The 21732-nt window shown below is 40.6% G+C and overlaps 1 protein-coding gene across 1 annotated transcript in view; it reads left to right on the forward strand.

Moving 5' to 3' along the window:
- Window positions 1-16754, forward strand: part of LOC122548814 — a 22036-nt gene extending 5282 nt beyond the window's left edge. The window contains exons 2-4 of the mRNA XM_043687607.1: window positions 2084-2137; window positions 8801-9506; window positions 15681-16754. Coding sequence (XP_043543542.1) covers window positions 9053-9506; window positions 15681-16072 — 846 coding nt within the window. The 5' untranslated portion in view covers window positions 2084-2137; window positions 8801-9052 and the 3' untranslated portion in view covers window positions 16073-16754. The remainder of the gene's footprint in view (window positions 1-2083; window positions 2138-8800; window positions 9507-15680) is intronic.
- Window positions 16755-21732: the final 4978 nt, after the last annotated feature.

A 21732-nucleotide genomic window follows, 5' to 3' on the forward strand; every position in this document is an offset into this window, starting at 1 on the left:
GACTACAGGGGATCCCTGCACTGCCTGCTTCCTCCCCTTCCCACCTCTAACTGTTACCCAGCTACCTCTGTTCTCTGGCGTAACTATGTCCCTGTAGCTTCTATCTATCACCCTCTCAGCCTCTCGAATAATCCTCAGTTCATCCAACTCCAGCTCCAGTTCCCTAACGCGGTCTGTGAGGAGCTGGAGCTGGCTGCACACCCTGCAGGCGAAGTCGGCAGGAGCATCGGTGGTCACCCCTACCTCAAACATCCTGCAGGAGGAACATTCCACTGTCTGCGCTTAGTCTCCAAAACAAGAACACTAAGTAGCTTACCTGTTCAGCCGACTGAGTCCTTTTTTTTGTAGGTTCGGGGAGGGTGGGTTCCTTCCCCACTCAAACTTCTTACCTTCCCAGAAGCTTCTGTTGACGACTTCCGGGTTCCCGCTCTTAGCTGAAAAAAAACAGACTGCGAAAAGAAAAGCGTTAATTTAAACTGGTCTCTGCTTTCCTTCCGGCTCCCCTCTCTGTGCGCCCGCTGTAGCACTGAGGTCGAAACCTCTGAGGTACGCGCTTTTATTTCAAACTTCTTACCTTCCCAGAAGCCTCTGTTGACGACTTCCGGGTTCCCCCTCCTAGTTGAAAAAAAACAGACTGCGAAAAGAAAAACGTTAATTTAAACTGGTCTCCACTTACCTTCCAGCTCCCCTCCCTGTGCGCCCGCTGTAGCACTGTAGCTTTTTGCAAACTGTTTCAAGAGACACAGTTTGATCCACCAATGTTTGACTTTCTGCCTACATATCAAACACTATACTGACATTGAAATTTAAATGCCACATTAATTATTTGTGTCGTGAGTAGAATGTCTTTTTGGCATGATGGCAAACACCACTCATGTTACTAATGCATAACAATATGAAACAGCTAGCTTCACATTGGTCAAATTTTGAGAAATGTTACCCTTCCATGGTAATTTGAAATAAACTGGGCATTTTCAGGAATGAAAGTAACAGTCCATTCATGAGTTTGTGCAATACCTAGTAAGAAAAGATCTGATCAGAGTAACCATTCCCATTGGAAGATGGCTTTGATGTATCCTATTTCAGATAATTTCTTGAATATCATGTAAATCCCTGAGTGGGCCTAAACCTTAAAGTAGACAACAAAATTCATTTCTCTTGCCAGGGCATTGCCCTATCAGAGTCAACCTACCTTCTTTATCTGTAGATTAGATTAGATTACTTACAGTATGGAAACAGGCCCTTCGGCCCAACAAATCCATACCGCCCCGCCGAAGCGCAACCCACCCATACCCCTACATTTACCCATTATCTGACACTACGGGCAATTTAGCATGGCCAATTCACCTGACCTGCACATCTTTGGACTGTGGGAGGAAACCAGAGCACCCGGAGGAAACCCACGCAGACACGGGGAGAACATGCAAACTCCACACAGTCAGTCGCCTGAGGCGGGAATTGAACCCGGGTCTCTGGCGCTGTGAGGCAGCAGTGCTAACCACTGTGCCACCGTGCCGCCCGTAACTGAAGCTTGATAGTTAGCTGTCAGTCATCATCTAACTGACGCATTGTTAGAGGACTTGTCATGTAGAATCAGAGATCACTTGCCAAATCCCAAGAGTATTTTAAAATGAGTTTAAAAACAAAACGTTTACAAATGTTTTAATGAATCAAATATGCAAAAAGATACTAGTAAAGGTAAAAATGTAACTAGCTTAAGCTAATGGAAGATAAAATTTTTATTTTGCACATACACATTCTTTTCCCTTGATTCAGAAGTACTGAACCAATCCTACCAAAATGGCTTGCAGTAAATCTGTAATTCCTTATGGCTTCAGGACGCTTGTCGAAACACTAGGCAAGTCTGTTTTGCTTGAACAACCTGCGGATATACACCGGTTTGCCTCAGTCTATTTCAAGAAATTACTGGAGTTTCGAACTGGTTTGTGTTCAGTTCCTTGTTTATTTCTAAGTAATACAGTGAGTGTTTCAAAAAAAAATTTTGTATCCAAATAATTAAATACAGTTTTAGTAAGGCTGAAGAATATATCTGCTACAATAATATATTTCCTCTGTCATGCAGTGAATCCAACTCTTGATTTAAAAGAACTGGTGAAATTATTCTATTTAAACAAAGGTAAGAAAAATAAAGTTAGTTAACTACTTTCACCTATCTGTTTAAAGGTTAATGTTTTCCAGCTACAATACTTTTTAGAAAAGCTGCATTGCTTTTAACATTATAAGCTTGTGATGAATTTAAGAGGATTCCTGATGGGAAATAATCTTGACTTGCCACCATCCCTATATTGAAAGCCACACAATGTCCATGGTATTATAACAACAAAGCATATTTATATATGCTTTAATATAATGAATTTCAAAAGTTCCACAAGTTTAATAAAGCAGAATTTTACACCACGCAACGTTATTGACAGCAGGAGCCAAAACCTTAGGTTTTTTAAAAAAAGCAAATTTGCTTAAATTTTCTTAAGGGAGAAGAGTGAATTGGAGAAGCACAGTTTAGTGAGGAAATTCCAGAACGTAGGCTTTTGGCACTTGAAGACACAAATGTAGAAATTAAAAGTAGAGATGCACAAAAAGCCAGGATTAGAGGAGCATGAAACATAGGAGGTTGAAATGCTGAGATTACTTGGAGAGGGAGAGATGAGACCATAAAAGACTTCAGAATACAGAGGCACATGACAGGCTTGTGATGAGGGCTGTAGGTTATGGTATAAAGAGGACAGCAGCAATATGGATACAAAATTGGCCTAGGGTTAGGAAACCGGAATAGTCACTGGATTTTTTTTAAAGCTGGAGAAAGATTTGTAGTGGGGTTTCCCCAAAGACTGATGGGCTGAGTGCCATAACAATTCTATGATTCTGCTATTGAAATGTATAAGATTTTGAAGAGAGCTAGGGAGATGCTTTCCCTCTGGAGGAAAGTAGGACTAAGGATGTAGCTTTAAAAAAAAGTCATCCATTTTAGATGAAAGCTAGCAAAGAGATTGCGGGGGCTCTGGCAGAGTTCTGGTGAAGTGCTAGAAGACTGAAGAGTGGCTAATGTGTCATTGTTTAAGAAAAGCTGCAAGGTAAGGCCGGGCAACTATTGACCAGTGAGCTTGATGTCAGTCATAAGTAAGTTGTGGAGGGGATTCTGAGAGGTAGGATGTATGTACATTTGGAAAGGTAAGGACTGATTTGGGATAGCATGGTTTCATGCATGGGGCATTGTGTCTTATAAATTTGAGGTTTTGAAGAGGCTACCAAGAAGATAGATGAAGGCAGCACTGTAGATGTTGTCTATGTGGACTTTAACAAGCTTACAACAAGGCCTCCCGTGGTAGACTGGTTAGTAAGATTAGATCACATGGAATCCAGGGAGAACCAGCTCATTGGACAGAAAATTGTCTTGATTGTAGAAGAGAGGGTGGTGGTAGAGGAACTGGAGGTCTGTGACCAGCAGTGTGCTATAAGGATTGGTTCTGGGTCCACTATTATTGAAAGCAACGATTTGAATGGTAATATAGAAGGTATGGTTAGTAAGTTTGCGGATGTCACCAAAATTGGTGGTACAGTGGACAGTGAAGAAGGTTATCTCTGAATACAACAAAATCTTGATCAGATAGGCTAATGGGCTGAGAAGTGGCAGATGGAGTTTAAATTTAGACAAATGCAAAGTTTTGCAGTTTGGTAATGCAAACCAGGGCAGGACTTCTACTGTTAATGGTAGGGCTCTGGGGCGTGTTGTTGAATAGAGGCATCTTGGGAAGGAATGTATATAGTTCCTTGAAAGTTGATAGGTAGACAGTGTGGTGAAGAAGACATTTGCCATTTGTCTTTATTTATCAGAGCATTGCTTATAAGAGTTGTGAGAAGATTTGAGATTGAGATTATGGATGTGGGTTTGCTTGCTGAGCTTGAAGGTTCGTTTTCAGACGTTTCGTCACCATACTAGGTAACATCATCAGTGAGCCTCCAGATGAAGCACTGGTGGTATCGACTGCTTTTTATTTATGTGTCTAGGTTTCCTTGGGTTGGTGACATCATTTCCTGTGGTGGTATCAGTTCCAGTTCTCTTTCTCAGGGAGTGGTAAATGGGATCTGAGTCAATGTGCTTTGTTGATAGAGTTCCGGTTGGAATGCCATGCTGCTAAGAATTCTTGCGCGTGTCTCTGTTTGGATTATCCTAGGATGCATGTGTTGTCCAAGTCGAAGTGGTGTCCTTCCTCATCTGTATGTAAAGATACTAGCGAGAATGGGTCATGTCTTTTTGTGGCTAGTTGATGTTCATGTATCCTGGTGGCTAGTTTACTCTGTTTTTTCCAATGTAATGTTTGTTACAGTTCTTGCACAGTATTTTGTAAATGACATTAATTTATTTTGTTGTCTGTATCGGGTCTTCTAACTTCATTAGCTGCTGTTTTAGTGTGTTGGTGGGTTTGTGGGCTACCATGATGCCAAGGGGTCTGAGTAGTCTGGCAGTCATTTCTGAGATGTCTGCTTGTTTTGTCTGCTTGTTTGGGTTTGTTGCTGAGAAATCTGCAGACTGTGTTCGTTGGGTACCCATTCTTTTTTAATACACTGTATAGGTGATTTTCCTCTGCTCTTCGTAGTTTCTCTGTGCTGCAGTGTGTAGTGGCTCGTTGAAACAATGTTCTAATGCAGCTTCATTTGTGGATGTTGGGATGACTGCTTCTGTAGTTGAATATTTGGTCTGTATGTGTTGTTTTTCTGTAGATGCTGGTTTGAAGTTCCCCATTGGCTGTTTGCTCTACTGCGACATCGAGGAATGGCAGTTTGTTGTTGTTTTCTTCCTCTTTAGTGAATTTTATGCCAGTAAGGGTATTATTGATGGTCTTGAAGGATACCTCTAATATGTTTTGTTTAGTGATGGCAAGGGTGTCATCCAAGTCACAAACCCAAAGTTTGGGTTGGATGGCTGGCAGAACTGTTTGTTCGAGTCTCTGCATTACTGCCTCTGCTAAGAACCCTAATATTGAAGATCCCAACGGTGTTCCATTGGTTTGCCTGTAGGTTTTGTTGTTGAAGGCAAAATGGGTGATAAGGCATAGGTCCACTCATTTGACGATTTTGTCCTTGCTGATGAAATTGGTGATGTTTGATGTATGTGTCTTTGGTTCTTCCAATAGTGTAGTCAGTGTTTCCTTGGCCAGGTTGATGTTGATAGATGTGAACAGGGATGTTACATCAACGGAGGCCATTATTTCATCCTGGTGTCTTTGATGGTCTTCAGGATTTCTACTACTAAGTGTTTTAGTCTTTGGTGTAGCTCTTTGGCTAATCTGTAAGTTTGTGTTCCAGGTAGCGAGACTATGGGTCTGAGAGGGGCTCCTGGTTTGTGATAATCCGTAGAAGCATGCTGTGTTGGATCTATCTGGTTTCATTTTTTTGAAAGTCGGTCTGATTTATTTCTCCAGATTTCTGAAGTCTTTTGAGTAGGGCTGTGATTCGGTTCTCTAGATGTGGGGTTGGGTGTATCGCCACTTGCTGGTAAGTGTTGGTATCTGCAAGCAGTATGTTCAGTTTCTCAATGTAGTCTCTTTGATTTAAAATGACTGTCAAGTGTCCTTTGTCTGCAGGTAGGATAACAATGTTTTTATCTTTTTTTTAGTCCTTCTCGTGCTTTCTTTTCTTGTGTGTTGTGTGTTTCCTTCCTTTTTCCTGCTTCATGTTGGTGCGACTGTCTGTCTGATGGTTTGCTGGGTTTCTACTGTGAGTTTGTTGCCTTTCAGTGTTGTTTCGAATGCTGCTAAGAAATCTTTATGGTCCACATCCTAGAAGATGTAATTTAATCCACTTACTAAGATGGCTTTTTCAGTGTCTACTAAGGGTTGGTCAGATAAGTTTTTTTTATCCATGCTTCTGTGTTATTTGTGTTGTTACTTTGTGTAAGTATGTCTATTTTTTTCTGCACGTCTAGTTTTATTTTCCTTTTCTGTGTCGCTGTCTAATGTCTATGGCTTATTGTACTGCGTCTGTCCATTCAAGGTCTGTTGCATTACTAAATTAAGTTTTTTGGCGTGAAATTTCCCAGTAGTATTTACGGAGTCTGATGTGGGCATCATTAATCATATCTCTAAACATGCTGCAGCTGTTTTGCTCTGCTATTCTTTTGGCTAGTCGGGTGTTACGGGGAGGTTTCATTTAAGACATTTAGGTAGTACCTGTTTCCTTTGGCATTCATGCAGGAAGTACAGCAGCTGTTCGCGGATGGCGCTCTGTTGGACTGCATTGGGTTTCCCATTTTCAGGCCAGTTTTAGCGTATTGCACCCATAGGTGTGAGCGAGTCTTGAGAAGATTTGTAGATCAGGTTGAGGTTCTGGATGTAGGTTTGTTCGCTGAGCTAGAAGGTTCGTTTTCAGACGTTTCGTTAGTATACTAGGTAACTAGGGAGCAAACCTCCCCTTAACAGGACAGCTGGATAGTGGTTGAGAAGACATAGGATACTTTAATTTATTAGTCGAGACACTGAATACAAATGCAGCACGGTTATGATAGAGCTGCCTAAGCCATTACTAAGGCTACAGTGGGAATACAGAATGCAATTCTGATAGCCACATTAAGGAAATAAGTGATCGCACCAGAGAGGGTGCAGAGAAGATTTATCAGTAAGTAGTCTTGGTTGGAGAGTATCAATGAATGAATAGAGACTGAATAGCTTGTGGTTGTTTTCTTTCAATCTTGAGGTCTTATTGAGATTCTGAATGTAGGTTTGCTTACTGAGCTGGAAGGTTCATTTCCAGACATTTCGTCACCCTACTAGGTAACATCTTCAGTGGGCCTCCGGGTGAAGCACTGTTGGTAGTCCCTGCCTTCTATTTATGTTTGGGTTTCTTTGGGTTGGTGACATTTTTTCCTGTGGTGATATAATTTCCTGTTCTTTTCCTTAGGGGTGGTAGATGGGGTCTAACTCGATGTGTTTGTTGATAGAGCTCTGGTTGGAATGCCATGCTTCTAGGAATTCTCGTGCGTGTCTCTGTTTGGCTTGTCCTAGAACGGATATGTTGTCCCAGTCAAAGTAGTGTCCTTCCTCATCTATATGTAAAGATACTAGTGAGAGAGGATCATGTCTTTTTGTGGCTAGTTGATGTTCATGTATCCTGGTCACTAGTTTTCTGTCTGTTTGTCCAATGTCGTGTTTGTTACAGCATGGTATTTTGTAAATAACATTAGCTTTGCTTGTTGTTTACATAGGGTCTTTCAAGTTCATTAGCTGCTGTTTTAGTGTTTTGGTGGGTTTGTGGGCTACCATGATGCCAAGGGGTCTGAGTAGTCTGGCAGTCATTTCTGAGATGTCTTTCATGTAGGGGAGAGTGGCTCGGGTTTCTGGATGCGTTTTGTCTGCTTGTTTGAGTTTGTTGCTGAGAAATCTGCAGATTGTGTTCATTGGGTACCCGTTCTTTTTGAATACACTGTAAAGGTGATTTTCCTCTGCGCTGCAGTGTGTGGTGGCTCGTTGGAATAATGTTCTGATGCAACTTCGTTTGTGGATGTTGGGGTGATTGCTTCTGTGGTTCAATATTTGGTCTATATGTGTTGTTTTCCTGTAGTCTACTGAATCTAAAACTGCAAGTCATAGTATTCTGTGAAGCTACTTTTAGTAGATAACCTGTTGTAGTCATGACCAAGGCAAGGGGAGTACACCATCACTTCAGTACTGACTATTCCATGTCAGTAATGTAATAATTCATATTCCTTCTAAATATTTCCAAATCAAAGCCAGAGTCTTCAGGAAAAGAGGGAAACAAGTCTCTGCAGATATTGGCTTTCTAAAAAACACACTTTGGCATAGGGATTATTCTTGACGGCAAAAGTATAACACATAGAATGTTCTAGAATCTGTCACTGATATTTTGGCTAGTGTGATCCAGTCACTAAGCATGCATGGTTGTCTCTGAAGTCTTGCAAATACAGCTTGCAGAGGAAATACAATCTCAATGTTCCTTCAGTAGCTCTTTCAAAAGAACAAATAGTTTTCACCCTGAATTCAAAAGCTTGTTTTGTTTTCAGAAATTAGAACAATCAGCTGAAAGCTTGTTACTTGCAAACTTTCCTCAAACGCGGCTTGTTCTTAGCAGGCTTTACTCCAACTCAGCTTGTTCTTAGCATATTTTCCTCCAACTGAACCAAATAAAATAAGCTCCTCTTCAAACTAGTCGTTGTTGAAAACAGGGTCTGTAGGAAAGTAATCATCAGTCATGACAAAACAAACAAATAAACAAAAACAAACCCCTATGTCTATAATGAACTTTGTCACCTCCCCTAAAGAAACCATTCCAGGTATTTTCACAGGTAAATCCATTTTCCCCCCATCCTTCAAACTTCAGTCTTCTACACAGTATTAAATATAATGAATCTTTATGCCACTGTATATGATGTAATGGGAAGGTCACATTAGTGTTTTAAAGCTGAGCTTCCAGTTTCTAATATCCACTTTAAGTCACAATTTGTTTGATGTTCTTATATGTAGTAATACAGTCAGGCCCAGAGGAGAGAAAAAAGTGGCTATCAGATTCAGAAGAACCAACTTATCAAAGTGGAACTATGTCATCCAACATGCTTGCACCCACTAATCAAGAAGATGGTTTTCTTAATAAGGAAACCTCATTAGAAGATGTAGCTATTTTGCAAGAGAATTTAAGTCCAAGTCTACTAATGAGTGAAACCAGTTTAAATAAATCTAATTTGGTGTCTAAAAAAGAGATTTCTGAGATTGTAAATGAAGAATCACCTTGTTTTGTGTACATTTACACAAATATTTGTTCTGTCAACCAGGATGAATCTGGATTTACATACATTTATGCAAATGCTTCTTCAGCCAACCAAGACAATGAGTCAACTAACATTGAATGTGAACCAGCTCATCTCGAAGTAGAAACAGGACCTGTGATAAATAATGCACTTATCACCAGTTATGAGTCTACACCTCAACAACAATTCAACAGCCCTTCAGCTTTGGCTCAAGGACAGAGATCCAAAGATGATTTTCGCACCACTAAACAAATATCTGCTCACAAAAACCAACTCATGTCACGTAAATCAGAATCAGTTCCAGAGACGTTCTCGGTTCATCGTTTTCCTTCACCAGGCACAGCAGTGAACCAGAAAGTTGTTCCTGTGGCACACAGAACAGTTCCAGTTCACACTGAGGCAATTCCAACCCATACTGAGCACACCTCAGCCCTGTATTCTGATGGGTCAACTCTGAATAGTTACAAACAACTTTTATTTACTCTTGGAAGAGTTTCAAAAGCAGCATCAGCTGAAATGGAACTTTGTCAGACAGACTCACCAGTGTACATGATTGACATGACAACAGGTGACCATAGAAACCAACCTGAGAAATGTAATTCTGGTGAACACTTTTCAGTCCTCAAAACTAGGAAAACCAAGAATGAAAAGCTGGGAAGTTTTTTGTACGCCAAGAAAATAGATGTGAATGAAAAAGATATAAAGAAGATGGAAATCCAGAAGGAACTTGGTAAGTAAAGGCAATATTCTTCAAATGCTGCAAATATGAAATAAAAGCAGATAATGCTGGAGAAACTCAGCATGTCTGGCAACATCTGTGTCCAAAGCCATCTGCAGAATAGAAGAGAGTTAGAAAATGATGGGTATTATGTTGTGTGTATGTGTGTGTGAGGAACAAGTAGAATAGTTGGTGAGGGTGCTCAGAGCTCAAGGCAAAGGAATGTTTACTGGCAATAAAGGAAAGATCGAGGCATGAAATAGGTCTGAATAGTAGTTTAGAATAGGCGATTTAGAAAAGCCAACAAGAAACATTTGGCGTTCACATTAACTACTATTACCACTGGTATCTAATTACATAGATTCTACTTCACTCCAGTTTTCACAAATATTTTAAATAAAATAATGGAATAAAACTCAAGGGAAAGACCAGATACTGTGAAGAAGGTTTTTGATATTATTATAATCATTATTATTTGGAAATTTGAGTCCTGAAGTGGACAAAATCTAGTATTTTTATCTAGTGTTAAGAATGAAGAAAACCTAGAACTTAATCTAAAATAAAACTAAAACTGAGTGGTGCATGGTGATCTGCCATTTGTTTATATGCATTTGATATTTTGGAAGAGAAACCCTTATGAATGGTTCACTCTTTTGTAAATAGGTAGAGTGAGAACAATAGATTTTTTCTGGCAGTAGAGCATTCTATGAAACAGGATGACAGTGACACAAAAATAAGTTCTTTTAGAAAGACAGAACCATTCCCAAAAGTCAGCGAGTATTGAGGCTGTCAGAGAAAAGCAGGAGACAGAAAAAAGGCTTGTATATTCAGCAGTTCAGTTGAGCCATTCCAAAATAGTCAGGGCAGACAAAATCTTGAGTGGCTTAGAAGTTAGTAAGAGAAAAGCTCTAGAAATAGAGGGCTTTAAGGTGCCAGAGAGGAAAACACTCCTAAAGGCTGTTGAATGCATGAATGTAAGGAACACATTTTAAGGAATGTAATGTGTTCGCAGTTTGTTTAAACGGTTTCAGGAAGAGATATTAATTAAAGAAGATGGCGTCAAGTAAACAGAAATGTTTGCTGAAAGAAAACCAAATAGAGCTTTGTCCCCTAAAAAAACTTTAAAGCAGGGTGACCCTTCACATAAGTGCCAAGTTGCACGCACACAGATGTTTGTGGGGGAATTTGTACTTGCAGAATTACATTTTATTTTGCTCAAAAACTGCATGAATCCATGTAGGATTCTGTACACTGGGACACAGAGACAGACTTTAACCTCACACCTTCAATGCATTGCCTGAGCTGAGATGGTACCTATTGCTAAAGATACAGTGGCACAGTGGTTAGCACTGCTGCCTCACAGCGCCAGAGACCCGGGTTCAATTCCCACCTCAGGAGACTGACTGTGTGGAGTTTGTACATTCTCCCTGTATAGGTTTCCTAACAGTCCAAAAATGTGCAGGTTAGGTGAATTAGCTATGCTAAATTGCCCATAGTGTTAGGTGAAGGAGTAACTATAGGGGAATGGATCTGGCTGGGTTGCGCTTCGGCGGGTCGGTGTGGACTTGTTGGGCCGAAGGGCCTGTTTCCACCCTAAGTAATCTAAGTATTTGATATTTGTAACAAGCCCACTTTAAGTCATTCTTATGCTGTGTAAAATAGTTTTGTGTAGCAAATTTGTCTTTGGCAGTCTCTTGTGGATACATTGTGACTGACCACATGGTTTAAAAATTGTTCATTAAGCCAAGTTTCATTCTGGGGCATTACTTAAGGTATTATATCAGACGTTATAATAATAGTATTGCTGTCAAATTTTTGAACTATTACTTAAACTGAAGAACTGGAAAAAAAGTAGAAATTATGAATTATGAATCCTTGAAGACATGCTTTGAATTCAAAGTGAACTTGTGAATGGAAATGTTTAGGGCCCAAAAATGCAAGAGTCCATTTATCAATGTGGTCTCATTCGATGAGCTTGGAAGATCTTCAGCATTTTATTTTTGAAAGTTCCAATTGTCCTCAAAACCAACTGGAAAGACCAGAAAAAGTGGGGAAAAAGAGGAAGTAATCAAGAAAGTGACAACTCCCACAGAATGGATTGATGAATTGATTGGAAAGGAAGCCCAGAAGAGAAGATAGTGGAGCAGGAATGGCAGGAGTTTCTGGGACTAATTCAAGAGGCACAGCAGAAATTCAGAGTCGAGAGTGTGTTGCTGGAAAAGCACAGCAGGTCAGGCAACATCCAAGGAGCAGGAAAATTGACGTTTCGGGCCAGAGCTATTCAGTAGGCTCTGGCCCGAAACGTTAATTCTGTTCATCGGATGCTGCCTGACCTGCTGTGCTTTTCCAGCAACACAGTCTCGACTCTGATCTCCAGCATCTGCAGACCTCACTTTCCCGCACAGCAGAAATTCATCCCAAGGAAGAAGAAACATGCTAAGGGGAGGATGAGGCAACCATGGCTGACAAGGGAACCCAGGACAGCATAAAAGCATATAATGTGGTGAAGATTATTGGGAAGCCTTTAAAAACCAGCAGTGGACATCTAAAAGAGCAATAAGGGGGAGAAGATGAAACATGTGAGTAAGCTAGCTAATAACATAAAATAAGATAGCAAGAGTTTTCTTCTCAGATATGTAAAAGATAAGTAAGAGTCAGGAGTGGACATTGGACAGCTGGAGAAGTAGTAATAGGGAACAAAGAAATGATTGACAAACTGAACAGGTACTTTGCATCAGTTTTCACAGTGAAAGATCTCAGCATACTAAAGCTTCAAGACAGGTCAGGGGGCAGAGGAGATTAGGGTAGTGATTATTACTAAAAAGAAAGTGCTGGGGAAGCTGAAGGTGGATAATTTACCTGGAGCAGGTGGACTACATCCCGGAGTTCTGAGGGCACAGCCTCAAAGTGAAGGGATGAGGAAGAACTTCTTCCCCCAGAGGGTGGTGAATCCATGGAATTTGGTGCCTTGGAGAGCTTGGAATCCAAGTTAGTGTTTTTGAGACAGAGAAGATAGGTTATTGATTAATAAGGGACTAAAGGGTTACTTTAACTCTGCCTTCAGTACCATAATTCCAACTGAACTCATCTCCAAACCCCCACACCCAGGACTCTGCTCTGTATTTTGCAACTGGATCCTCGACTTCCTGACCCGCAGACCACAATCAGTAACAGTAGGCGACATTTCCTCCACACCGGTTCCTCGCAAGGCTGTGTACTTAGCCTTTTACTAAACTCCAGATATACTCTCAACAGTATCGCCAAATTCAGCTCTAACTCAATTTACAAATTTGCAGGTGACACTACCGTTGTGGGTCAGATCTTAAACAGCAAGACTGAATTCAGGAAAACATAGCTTTGTGGCATGGTGTAAAGCCAACAGTTTCTCCCTCTATCAGCAAAACGAAGGAGCTTGTCATTGACTTCAGGAAGCAGAGTAGAGGACATGCTCCTATCTGTATCAATGGTCCCGATTATGAGATGATAGAAAAGTAAATATTACTAAACTGTCCCAGTTCATTCACATTGACAGTATGGCAAAGAAAGCACATCAAAGTCTTTTGAGGAAGTTAAAAAGAAGTTTGGCATGTTCACAATGACTGTTACCAATTTTTATAGATACACCATGGAAAGCATCCTCTTCCCAACTGATAGGATCACAGCTTGGTATGACAACCGGTTTGGCCAAGATTACAAAAGTTGTGAATGCAGCCTGGTCCATTGTGAAAACCAGATTAGAATGCTTGACTGATTCTTAGCTATTCTGTAAAATGGAGGAGGGGGGCAGCAGTTTCGAGATGGTGGATTACCTACTCCTGATATTGTGCAGTCTGGTGGTAAGAGTCTATGTTCTTCCTTCAGGCTGATGTCGGGGACTCCTATTCTTGGATCCTCTCTCTCCTTCATTCTTCCCACCAATGCCTGTTTATATCTTATTTTGGAGGTTGGCCTCAATGTTGTTGCGATCACCTGTCTAAAACCACTACCAATGAGCATGGGCAGCTACTTATGATACCAGGATAACTGTTGTCCCCTTGTCCATCTGAATTTGAAGGTAAATTACATTGCTTTAAGAACAAAAAATGACAACATAGCTTTGCAAAAGACTGCATGAACAAATTTATTTATTGATAGTGAAAAGTGTTTTATTTCCACGATCCATACCATTGAGATACAATAACAATCTGTTCAAATTGAGGTCTCATGGCTTCTATAGTTAAGCTGTGCTAACATTCCCTTCAGTCCAAGCTCCAGGTGTATGGCCACCTCTCCACTGTTGGCAGTCGTAGCATCCAAAGTCCAGGCTCCAGGCCTGCCTCGGCCAGGACTTTCAATGCTGCAGCAACTGCCCTGCTGACACCGCTCGAGCCTTGAAGATGAAGGAAAGAATAAAGACAAAGTACGTAGAAAATACAATGCTGCTGGAGTTGATGGACTCCGGGGAGTAGGTTCTAGGCTAGTGCCATCTTGTGATTCAAAAAGGATAGGGTTAGTGTGACTGCAGTTTATTTTCTTATACTAGAGACCTGTTAATGTTTACAGAAGTCGAATTATGGCTGGAACACAGGCTGACACATGCATTCCTGTCCTCTAGGTGCCTTTTAGATCAGATTACTTACTTAGTGTGGAAACAGGCCCTTCGGCCCAACAAGTCCACACCGACCTGTCGAAGTGCAACCCACCCAGACCCATTCCCCTACAGTTACCCCTTCACCTAGCATGGCCAGTTCACCTAAGTTGCACATGTTTGGACTGTGAGAGGAAACTGGAGCACCCGGAGGACACACATGCAGACACTGGGAGAATGCACAAACTTCACATAGTTGCCTGAGGTGGGAATTGAACCCAGGTCTCTGGCGCTGTGAGGCAGCAGTGCTAACCACTGTACCTTCAACTGCCTTTAATTGCAATTACACTCTCCTAAACCTGTGGAATTCTCTACCACAGAAAGCTGTTGGGGCCAATTCATTAGATATATTCAAGAGGGAGCTGGATGTGGCACTTGCAGCTAAAGGGATCAAGGGGTATGGAGTGAAGTACTGAAATTGCATGATTAGTCATGATCATACTGAATGGTGGTGAAGGCTCAAAAGGCTAAATGACCTACTCCTGCACCTGTTTTCTATGTTTCTATTCAACACCTCTACCATTTCCTTGTTCTCTATTATTATTTCCCCAGTCACATTCTGTAAGAGGCCTATGTTCACTTTTGTGTCTCTGCCTTCTTTTGTGTATATTTAAAGAAGTTCTTACAATCCTGTTTACATTACTTGCTTGCCATAAAAGCTTATTTTCTTTTGGTCACCTTTTTGTTGAGAAAGATTTAAAAACCAATGTTCTGGCTTACTATTGATCTTTGACACATTGTGTTTTCTAAAAAGTTTGATACTATCCTTAACTTCCCTAGTTAACAATTGCTGGTGTATCCCCTTCCAAGAATCCTTCCTGCTGATTGGAAAAAATCAACTTTGCAAGTCATGAACATTTAAGAACATGGTTCATCAACTGTCTTTTCCCAGTTAACTTTAGCTAACTCATTCCCATGTAATTACCTTTATTGCAGTTTAACTCGGTTGTTTCTGATTTCGTTTCACTCTCTGAAATTGAACACTGAATTCACCTTGTTAGGATCACTGTTCCCGAGAAGATCTTTTACTCTCAGATCATATATTGAATCTTCCCCAATATACATTACTAGATGCAAAATAGCCTGATCATCAATTCTTCCTTGTTGCTACTTTTGCCAGTTTGATATTACTCATCTATTCTAATGAAGATTAAAGTCAATCAGGATTAATGTAGTGCCTTATTTTACATCTTCATTATTTCCTAAATTATTCTTTGCCCTACATCTTCTATTAAGGGGCCTATAGGCTACTCTACCAGTGTCATCTTGTTTTTTTTGTCTCTGCCTGGAATAATGAATCAGACTCTGCAGCGTAAAAAGTATACTGGCAGTCCCTTGCATATATATTCAGTGCTGATCTCCATGGTAAACAAAAAGTAAAACTTTAATGATCTGTCAAGCCAGGTTCCACTTGGATCTAGGTTGTCCAGAACTACCATCAACTGGAATCTTAACACACTCAAAAATTCACAATTGGCAGTATTGTTCTGTTCCATCTTTCAATAATTATTTATTGTTATTAATTTAATGCTGTTTCTCATCTGCATTTCCCAATGTAGGAGTTAATGCTGTAAATGAAATAGAGGAAATGGATTCTATATCATCCTCTTCTCAAAATGAAAATATATTAAGACACCACGCTGCAACTTCAGAAAATGAGGGTTCTGCTTACCACAATTACAGGCATGTTCCAGATTCTCACATGGATGTACAACGTTTTGATTCAGAAACTCAGCAGGAAGTACTTAATGCCTTAACTGAAATTTTTCATAAGGTATATGTACGACTTGGCACATTGGAGTTCCAAGTGCAAAATCTGGTGAATCGTTTTGAAAGCCTGAGCACAACTGTAAACGAGATACATTCTGCAATGAACATCAATCCGTCAGGTGATTCAGTTCATTCAGATACTTTTCCACAGTATGAGAATTATTTCCATAGTTCTACATGAAACATACTTCTGTACCCTTATTAGAGTAACAGACACTTAGCAAAGGTTAGGACACAAAATTAAATTGAAACTCTCTGCTTAAAAATGGATTTGAAATTGAATGTTTTTTTTATTATACAATCCATTTATTAATGTTCTATTTGGCAGTACTACTTTGATTTTAAATTAAAGGTAATCATTTTAAGAATTACTTAGCTCAGGAATTTGCTGATAAGGAATTCTAAGTACTTAGTGTTTTATAAAATTTAGTTATGTATTACACTTGGTGTTTGACTTAACTTTAAACAATTTGTACTTTCTTTCCCAGTCTTAGTCAGTGATAAACATCAATTAGCGATTGATGCATAGTTCATTAGGTGGCTAGCTAGAACTCATTGCCTGGTCAGCTAGGGCTGACTTGCTATTATTAAAACAATGGATTTTCCTAATGGATGGAGGGGAGCTTGACAGAGAACAATTTTGATGGTGTACTAAACTCAGGAGTTTGACAGTGAGGGAGAAGCCACCATTCCAGTTTTTTACAATGTTGATGGCAGGGCAGGTGATGTTTTGCAGCTATAATGTATGGAAATTGGTGGACACCAGTGTATCCTTGGCAATCACCCTGCAACTCAAATACTTTATGAGCTAGAGTCAAAGCTTCAAATACTGACACACTGGGGAGAAATATGTTACCTGGATGTTTTCTTCCAGGAGGTATTCACATTCTTTTAGGATTTGATTTGTGGTCAGTATTGTATACCAATTCACTGCTGCATAATCTGTTACTCATGATGAAGCTTGCATCCATCATCCTTAAGTGTGGGAAACTATAGGGTCTGTTTGTTCTCTTGAAAGCAGGGTAGTAGATGTTATCTACTTGGACTTTAGCAAGGTCTGTGACAAGGTCCCTCATGGCATGCTGATACAGAAGGTGAAGTAATATGGGGCCCACAATGAGCTTGTAAGATCAATACAGAACTGGCTTGGTCAGAGAAGAGTGAGTAATGGTGGAAGGTTGATTTTCTGACTAGAGATTTGTGACCAGTGGTATTCTGTAGGGATCAGTACCAGGACTCTTGTTACTTGTAATATACATAAAAATAATTTGGAGGAGAAAGTAGGTGGGCTGATTAGAAAGTTTGAGGACAATACAAAGATTGGGGAAGTGCAGGTAGTGAAGAGGATTGGCTGTGGATACAGCAGGCTATAGATAAGGTGGAGAAATGGCAGGTGGAATTTAATATGGATAAATAAGAGAGGATACATTTTGGAAGGTCTAATGCAGGAGAGGGGTATACAGGAAATGGCAAAACCCTTAATAACATACAGCCTTAAAACTGGCATCAACTAATTATGTGGAAAACTGTCTGGATATGTCCTGTATTAAAAAAAAAATCAAACCTGGCTAGTGACCAGTCCATCAGTCCAGTCTTGATCAACAATAAGGTAAAAAAGTGGGTAATCAACAGCATTAATCATGCAGCACTTGCTTAGTGGTAATGTCATTGATGAGAAATCCAGAATCCCAAGTTAATGTTCATCACTGCAGAGGGTGAAATTTAAATTCAATAAAAATCTGGAATAAAAAGCTAGCCTAAAGGCTACTATTAATTGTTGTAAAAAATCAACCTAATTCACTAATGCTGTTAAAGGAGGGAAATCTGCTGTTCTTACCTGGCCTACAAGTGACACCAGGCTCACAGCAATGCGGTTGACTCTTGACTGTTCTCTGGGCAATTAAGGATGGACAATAAATACTAGGCTAGCTAGTGACGCCCATATTCAACAAATGTATAAAACTGATAAATAATTTACTCACCTCCACTCCATTTTTTCCACCAAAGCCACTGAGCTCCTAACTTCATTACAGTCTTGGTTCAAACATGGACAAAAGAACTGAATTCCAGAGGGGAGGTGAGAATGAGTGCTCTTGACATCAAGGCTGTATTTGTCTTTCTGTCACACCAAAGAGCCATAGAAAAACTGAGGAAATGGGCACGAACAGAGATGGTTGTGGTTTGGAGGTTAATCATCTCAAACTCTGAATATTACTAGAGGAGCTTTGCAAGATAGAGGCCAAGTTGCAAGTTAATTCAATGACTTTTTGTCATAAGGTCAGAACTGTGGCGATGTGCTAATGACTGGATGATATTCAGCACTTTTCACGATTCCTTAAATATGAATTCAAAGTAGCTTTATTTTCACTGTGTAATTATTAGTACATGTGACAAGTTTACAAGCCGCCACTTACAATACCATCTAAGGTACCTAGGTACAGAATCTTAAATACAAATTCTTAGGTTGGGGGAATCAGAAAAATGAACAAACGAAAAGTTCAGAATAACAGTCCTTCCAACCCAGTCCTTGCCAGCAGATTCCTCTAGAATCACCTCAAAGACAAAAGGCAAAGTTACAAATCACAAAAAAAAACAGGTTTACAGTCCAACAGGTTTATTTGGAACCACTAACTTTCGAAGTGTTGCTTCTTCATTAGGTTGTTTTGCAGCAGAATCATAAGATACAGGATTTATAGCAACAGGATTGTAATATCATGGAATGTAATATTAAACAAATTTAGATCAAATCTTTCACTGTTTAGAATGATCATGTTAGTTTTGGTTGTTTCATATGTAAATTCCAGAGCCTTTTTAAAGTTACGTTCTCATGATATACTTAGATTAGATTACTTAGGGTGGAAACAGGCCCTTCGGCCCAACAAGTCCACACCGACCCACCGAAGCGCAACCCAGCCAGACCCATTCCCCTACAGTTACTCTTTCACCTAACACTATGGGCAATTTAGAATGGCTAATTCACCTAACCTGCACATTTTTGGACTGTGGGAGGAAACTGGAGCACCCGGAGGAAATCTACACAGGGAGAATGTACAAACTCCACACAGTCTCCTGAGGTGGGAATTGAACCCGGGTCTCTGGCGCTGTGCCACTGTATCTTTAGCAATAGGTACCATCTCAGCTCAGGCAATGCATTGAAGGTGTGAGGTTAAAGTCTGCCTCTCTGTGTCCCAGTGTACAGAATCCTACATGGATTTATGCAGTTTTTGAGCAAAATAAAATGTAATTCTGCAAGTACAAATTCCCCCACAAACATCTGTGTGCGTGCATTTAGGGGTGTGAGTGTCTGTGAATGTGTGAGAGTGTAAAGAGGTATAAATCTGTGAGAGCGGGTGTGTGTGTGTTGGGGTTGTAGGTGTGAGCATATGAGAGAGAGCTTGCGTATGAGAGAAGGTCTGTGTGAGTGCGTGGGCCTGTAGATGTGTGCGCGTGCTAGAGAGAGAGTGTCTAGTGCAGCGGGGACACCTGTAGTGTGACGTGAACCCAAGGTCCCAGTTGAGGCCATTTCCATGGGTACCAAACTTGGCTGTAAGCCTTTGCTCGGCCACTTTGCTTTGTTGCCTGTCCTGAAGTCCGCCTTGGAGGATGGTTACCTGAGGGTCCGAGGAAGAATGTCCTGAACTGCTGAAGTGTTCCTCGATTGGGAAGAACCATTCCTGGCTGGTTATTGTTGTGTGGTGTCCATTCATCACGTAGACTCTGCTCAGTCTCGCCAATGTACCAAGCCTCAGGACATCCTTGCCCACAGCGTATGAGATAGACAACATTGGCTGAGTCACATGAGTACCTGCTGCGCATATAGTGGTGTCCCTACATATAGTGGTGGTATCTGTGTCGACACTGTGACGTGTCTTGCACCATCTGCTGTGACAGGGTTATATGGTGTCCTGAAGGCTGGGCAGTTTGCTGCAAACAATTCTGTTTGAGGTTTGGCAGTTGTTTAAAGGCAAAAAATTGGAGGTGTGGGGAAGATCTTCGTGAGGTGCTCACCCTCAGTGATAATACGCTGCAAGTTGCGAAGAATGTGGCGTAATTTTTCGGCTCCCGGGAAATACTGGACAATAAAAAGTACCCTATCAGTGCACCTTGTGTCAGTCTCCTGAGGAGGTTATTAAGATTTTGCACTGTAGCACGTTGGAACGGACAGTCGATGAGTTGAGCATCCTACCCCATTCTTGAGGACAACCTTTGAGTACTTTCAAATAAAGATAGAAGGCTATGCCAGGCCGCCAAGAACAATCCATGTCAAAATTCAGCAATCCCTGGACAATATCCAGGCTGTGCTGACAAGTGCAAAGTATCCCTTGTGCCAAGCAAAGGCACAACAAGACAAACTAGCCACTGCCACTGAAATACAATGGCATTACCAACTCTGAATTCTGAAAACTTTCTCTAGAGCGCATTGAAAATCAAAGTTTTAATGAACAGGATAAATTGTACGCATTCTTTAGTACAAACTAGAATGTGACTTGATATCTGGAACAGTGGTAGTAGTTGTTCAGAAATTACTTGGATTGAGTTGATTCTAGGCATTGATTTAGCTGGAATGCAAGTTACCATTTCATCTATAATCACAAAAGTGGTATTAAAGAAATTAAGTGGTTGCAAGGACAAGTTCCAGATATTTTTCTGTCATATGAGACCAGATCAATGGCTAACAAAGTAAGGGGTCAACATGATATCACAAGCACATATTGAAGTACTGAAATTTTCTTTAAAGTCTGTGAAATTCAAGAAACATGCTTGACTATTTTTTTAAAAAATCAAGGCCTAAAAAGAGACATGGAGTTAAGTTAGTTAACACAGCTCTGAGTGAAGATGAGGATGGAGGAACTCGAGAGTGTAATGCTAAAAATGGAACTCTGACGAGGAGGTGGAGATGGAGACATCTTCACAGATATGCAATGAGGAATAGACTGTTGCTCATCAACTAATGGTACCCATGATATTGTCAGTAGATATTCTGAATAGCACATTCCTCTGGTAGGACATGCAGGAAAATGTGGAACTCAAGCTTTGCTAATTTGACATTTCACTTGGCCAAAACCTCATAAGGATGCAATGTAGTTCTGTTAAATGTGGCATATAAGTTAGGCAGTGGGAAAATTTCACTGTAATCAATCCAGCATGTTTAAAATTAATACTGTTTTTTAAGGAACTACTAAATTCTCAGAAGGGTTCATAATAATTTATGAAGAAACAGAACTCCAGAAATGTACAACACAAAAAAGGCCTTTTAGACCACCTAATCTCTGCCAACCTGTCAATACAAATCCCACTTTCTAACATCTGGCCTGTATCCTTGAATGCTGATCCTGCTAATGCACACGCATTTTTAAATGTTGTCACGATTCTCACATCTACACCCCTCCCAGGTAGTGCATTCTAGAGCCCACCACCCTCTGGTTGAAAAAAATCCCCTCCTAAATCACATGCCCTTCACCTTAACATTGTGTCTCTTCATTATTGCCCCTGAAACTAAGAAGAACAGCTATTTCCTATCCATCCTGGCCTCAACCGCCTTCTGTGTGATAGTACATTCATAGAGTCATAGAGATGTACAGCATGGAAACAGACCCTTCGGTCCAACCTGTCCATGCCAACCAGATATCCCAACCCAATCTAGTCCCACCTGCCAGCGCCCGGCCCATATCCCTCCAAACCCTTCCTATTCACATACCCATCCAAATGCCTCTTAAATGTTGCAATTGTACCAGCCTCCAGCACATCCTCTGGCAGCTCATTTCACACACGTACCACCCTCTGCGTGAAAAGGTTGCCCATTAGGTCTCTTTTATGTCTTTCCCCTCTCACCCTAAACCT

Source organism: Chiloscyllium plagiosum, chromosome 4 (genome assembly GCF_004010195.1).
Source record: "Chiloscyllium plagiosum isolate BGI_BamShark_2017 chromosome 4, ASM401019v2, whole genome shotgun sequence".
In the NCBI taxonomy this organism is placed as follows: Eukaryota; Metazoa; Chordata; class Chondrichthyes; order Orectolobiformes; family Hemiscylliidae; genus Chiloscyllium; species Chiloscyllium plagiosum.